The sequence below is a fragment of the Mytilus trossulus genome, chromosome 9, assembly GCF_036588685.1.
Source record: "Mytilus trossulus isolate FHL-02 chromosome 9, PNRI_Mtr1.1.1.hap1, whole genome shotgun sequence".
Lineage (NCBI taxonomy): Eukaryota > Metazoa > Mollusca > Bivalvia > Mytilida > Mytilidae > Mytilus > Mytilus trossulus.
Genome location: NC_086381.1, coordinates 49,993,529 through 49,998,846, shown reverse-complemented (window position 1 = coordinate 49,998,846; position 5,318 = coordinate 49,993,529). Strand labels below are relative to the sequence as shown.

Sequence of the window (5,318 nt, the reverse complement as noted above, 5' to 3'; positions counted from 1 at the left end):
GTTCAGACCAAGGATAGTTTAAGAAAGTTATTAAAATTCTAAAAACTTTAACCACAGAGTGAATGTAATGTTTCCCCGCAGAAAAAACTAAGTTTTATAAGTAAAATATGGAAAAAAAATTGTAAGGGTTCCGCGGAACCCAGTGTCTCGCCTACTTTTGCTGAAATTCACAGGCTCAACAAAATGAGGAAAAAAATCAATAAAAATATTCTTCTTGAAACTATCTTTTGATTTTAAGTAGCTTCTGTCCAAGTTTAGTAAAAATACAGGATAGTTTATGAATCTAATAAATGTTTAAAAACCTTAACTGCAGACTGTATGTAATGTTAACTGGAAGAAAACTTAGTCCATTTATAAGTAAAATACAGATACACAGGTACAAAATATTATCAAAATTTCCTTCTAAATACTAGCTTATGATCTTAAACAAGCTTCTGCCTAAGTTTGGTACAAATAAAAAGTAGCAAAAGAAAGTAATTTTTTTTTTAAATTTAACCACAGAGTGAACATGTTATTTCCTGGCAGAAAATCTAAGTCCATTTAAAAGTAAAATACGGAAAAAATGGATTTATTTTTTTACAAAATTTCCTTATGTATATTATCTTTTGATCATAAACTAGCTTCTGTCTAAGTTTGGTACAAACCCAGGATAGTTTAAGAAAGTTATTCAAATTTTAAAAACTTGAACCACAGAGTGAATGTAATGTTTCCCCGCAGAAAAACTAAGTCCATTTATAAGTAAGATACGTAAAAAATGGAATTTTATTTTTACAAAATTAACATTTGGATACTATCTTATGATCACAAACAAGCTTCTGTCCACGTTTGGAAGTAATCCAGTATAGTTTAAGAAAGTTATTAAAATTTCAAAAACTTTAACCACAGAGTGAATATAATGTTTCCCTGCAGAAAAACTAAGTCCATCTATAAGTAAAATACGGAAAAAATGGAATTTTATTTTTACAAAATTTACTTCTGGATACTATCTTATGATCATAAACAAGCTTCTGTCCACGTTTGGAAGTAATCCAGTATAGTTTAAGAAAGTTATTAAAATTTCAAAAACTTTAACCACAGAGTGAATATTTGTGGACGCCGCCGACGACGACACCGACGATGACGGAATGTAGGATCGCTTAGTCTCGCTTTTTCGACAAAAGTCGAAGGCTCGACAAAAATGGAATTTTATTTTTACAAAATTCACTTCTGGATACTATCTTATGATAATAAACAAGCTTCTGTCCAAGTTTGGTAGAAATCCAGTATAGTTTAAGAAAGTTATTAAAATTTCAAAAACTTTAACCACAGAGTGAATATTTGTGGACGCCGCCGACGACGACACCGACGCCGACGGAAAGTAGGATCGCTTAGTCTCGCTTTTTCGACTAAAGTCGAAGGCTCGACAAAAAGCAAGTAAATATAAATACTGGCAAGGATGTCTAATGTTACATTTTGAGTGTGCGAATCAGTCTTAAACACTTCTTTATTAAGTATGATTGATATCATTACTAGACGGAAACTTTCTTACAAAATAAGCCGTAACTCGTATAAGATCTTAGTAGACAGAATATAAACCTGCATTTCCACAGTTTTCGGAAATCAGGAGCTTATTCGTCTTTTTGTCATAATAAATTGCTCTTGGCTTTTCTATACCTTCCGGTTTAAAAGACTTGAATACTTTGCCATCGGGCGAAATAATCGCAATGCGACCTGATTGAACACCGGCAACATAAACATTTGAGTTGTTATCGACTGCAACTCCACGCATACTCTTAATTTCGTCATGATTTTGCCATTTCCAATGGATTTTTCCATCCATGTCATAACAGGTTACCGTGTCACTCGAGCTATCGGTACTATAAATTTTATTCTTGAATACAGTGACATACTCATCTGACGCATGACTACCAGATTTCAAAGAACAAATATTTCCTGTATCCAATGATATCATTTCTAAACCCTCTTCTCCGCAACTGTATATTAGAGTATTTTCGAAACATGATATACCACCACTGCATAATTGTTTTGTTACTATCACTTTTGATACCTTCCTGGTTTCAGTATTGAAGATTGCTATTGATTTGGAAGGCATATCAGATGTTATCGCTACTGTTGTATCATTGATTACAGCAATACCAGAAAATTGAAATCCAATATGCTCACGTGTCAAAACAAATATTTTGCCACCGTGCTCGTCTAACAAACTTAAACAACTAATGTTCAAACCCCGAAAGGAAAAAAGAAAGTTTTTGTTTTGTAATATTACACATCCCGTAACTAACCCGGCCATGCCATCACCAGGTCTTGGAACCATAACCTTTTTTTCAAGTACAAGATTTATGTTTAAAACATGTTTGCATGGTACAGCAACTATTTGGGCTTGTTTTACTTTTGATTTTGCATAAACGATTTCCGTCGGTTGACCTGTACTTGATATTTTTCCAAAAGACTTTAAGCCTTCCATGAAATTTCCCAGTTTGTCGTCCTTAATAAATGAGATATCGTATCTTTTCAAACTGCCATCTTCGCATAAGACTTCAACCTCCTTCTCAGTTTTGTACAGTTCCTTGTCAATTTCTTTCGTGCTCAAGAAGGTCTGCAAATTCGAAGCATACTGCTTTATTGGTTCCATGTTTTCAAGTAAGCTGTTTATTCGAGAGGATTGTATCTTCATCTGCTTTGATGTTATCTCGATATTTCTTTGATGGTGGTTCTCTTGGTTGAATATTTTGTGCAATATTTCCTTCTCTAAGTTATCAAGATGCTGATTGATATCTTTTCGAATTTTTCGGATTTGTTTCTCTATTGTCTCACGTTTAACTTTCAGTTTATTTAAATTTTCTTCTTTTTCTGTGATGACTTCAGAAAAGAACTTCTTTAAACTTTGAAGACGTTCTTCAATATCAGCGAAAGCGACTGATGATTTTGCGTCATGAATGATATCATCAAGAGCTGGCAAATCGGAACATTTCTTATGATCTGTGTCGATGCATCGTTTGCAACAAGGAGTCTCGTGACTCCGACAGTAATTTTGGAAACGTGATCCATGTTTTGTACAGTGATGCTTGGTTTCTAGTACAAAAGGCGGTAATTTCAAATAATTGTCTACAGCTATGACTGAATGATCCTTCGTTGCCTTGGCAATACCATGGTGTTTAATACATTCCGAACAATAGGCTTCTTCGCATTCGGGACACCATTTGACTGCTTGCTTTGATATAGACTGTCCGGCACATACGTCACAGGGAGTACTTGCAGATGTTGCCATGTGCCACGTATTACTGAAAATTCAAAAGTTGATAAATGAAGATCATGGAAAAAATCCAAGGTAAATAAGAATTCAGCTCTGGCATAAATTATAGACTTAGGAAGTTAATTACTATTCTAGATAGCAGTTAAATGTTTCAAAGACCCATTTACACACACTTGTATGTAATTCAACAGTATTACTAGTAATTGGCTTCTTGTATAATATAATACAGTTTTCTCTGAATTAATCTGAACTCACTCAAACTATTATAAAACCAATCTTTAAAAAAAAATCTCGTTTATTTGATCTATTTTTAAATTCTTTTTTTGTAATTTTCATTCTTGGATTCAATACGAACGGGATCGCTATTCCTTTCGTATTTCCTTGGTGGTGATTTCCTGTTTGCTTCTTATATCGAGCTATCATCATTTTAATTTTACAGTGATGGTTCGTGTTTCTATTAAATTATTTTTTTTATTATCAAACTCATAAATTTAGTCAAAAGTTTATCCAAAACATAGAAATCTAAAATTGAAGTTTGAGTTAACTTTGCGGCATGGTTTTGTAAAATGTGAATCAATTTTTTTTTCCAGAAACACTGATGAAAAAATATAGCAACAATATACGCTTTAGAATTTACTTCAAAGGTGAAATAAAAATTTAAACTAGATACTATAAGCCGGTAGAGCATTGGTTAAAGAGAAAAACAAGCTATAAATATATTATGGAAGGATTTTGTGATCTCTAAACCATTGGAAATCAGAGCCCATCAAAGTACACATGGTACATGTATATGCACATTGATGTGCTTTTTCCAAGTCGGGATAATCGAAAGTTGTTGTTTTGTATCCCTGTATATCATTCATGAACTATGAAAGGTTGGTCACCATATGAATTAAAAGTTTTCAAATTATCCAGTTTTTCTACAGGCCCTTGTCTCGGGGAGAAAATTTCTATATATTATTAATAATTCGTTCTCGTTTTTACAGCGGATGACAGTGAGGTTAAACTGATTAATGTTAATATATGTATATACATATTACTGAAAATCCATTCTATTAGAAAAATCGAATTATTACAGAAGAGTGACAGGTTCACCATGCACTTGCACTGCACTATTATTTATATAGTCGAATAGAATGATATACAAATGCATGCACATTATGTATACATGTAACTGTATTATACAAGTATAAACATAATATATAACAATAAACCAGAGTATACTAATTTGCATCACTACAATATAAAACAGTCATTACGTTGAGGGTAAACTCAATGTCATTAATTTATCAACCACGCATGAAATTGTCCAAGAAAAATGATATATCAGTACATTAACCTCAATTTCGAGTTTACAGATGTTATTAGTTTCTGAGAAAAATTAATGCATGTCGGACCATCCTCAAGAACTTGCCGATGTTCAGTACTTCAGTACTTTGATTATTGTTCCCTATAAAAACAAAGCCACGAAGGAATGAAAACTAGTATTAGTTTAAATGATATATAAAACTATTATCACGACAACTAAAACTATAAATAAATCAATGCCCAAAAAAGGAGAATCGAATGATGCCTTCTTAATCGAGAATGTTATTACAATAAATTCAATCTGGTAACACACAAACTAGATTTATACAAAGTGAACATGATTAGACTTGTTAACCTGAGGTATATTGCTGCTTAAAAACTTTCAACTTTTGCGAATCTGTACGGTTGTCTTGCAGACTATATATAGCTATATAAACTTACTATTAGTATCAAATCTTACCGATTATGTTCTTGTGTCTAAAACCCAGTTATGGTATGAGGAAGTAAAAAGATATCATTGTATATAAGAAATGGGGCTTGATTAGGGTATATATATGCATCAAACCAAGAAATTGTTACCGAGAAAAGCAGGAAAAATAGTTGAATTGAATCAAGCCGATAAATTACAAGTGCGCCGTTAGTAAAAGGTAATTTTTAAAGCATTCAGATTTTTCTTAGTATACAGATATGAGCTATTGATTGCTTGATTACAAAGAAGTATTGATGCCCAGTTAAAAAAGATCATAAAAAAGACAGT

General features: G+C 32.4%; 1 protein-coding gene across 1 annotated transcript; it reads right to left on the bottom strand.

Moving 5' to 3' along the window:
* Positions 1 to 1,555: 1,555 nt before the first annotated feature.
* On the bottom strand, positions 1,556 to 5,029 carry LOC134684715 (tripartite motif-containing protein 2-like). Its single transcript, XM_063544020.1, has 2 exons — positions 5,022 to 5,029; positions 1,556 to 3,281 (listed from the first exon to the last, which is right to left on the bottom strand). The coding sequence occupies exon 2, from the start codon at positions 3,266 to 3,268 to the stop codon at positions 1,556 to 1,558; it is 1,713 nt and encodes a 570-aa protein (XP_063400090.1). The 5' UTR covers positions 3,269 to 3,281; positions 5,022 to 5,029.
* Between the last annotated feature and the right edge of the window lie 289 nt (positions 5,030 to 5,318).

Coding starts and splice junctions, on each gene's coding strand:
- LOC134684715 (XM_063544020.1), bottom strand. CDS start 3,268: ATGGCAACATCTGCAAGTACTCCCTGTGACGTATGTGCCGGACAGTCT.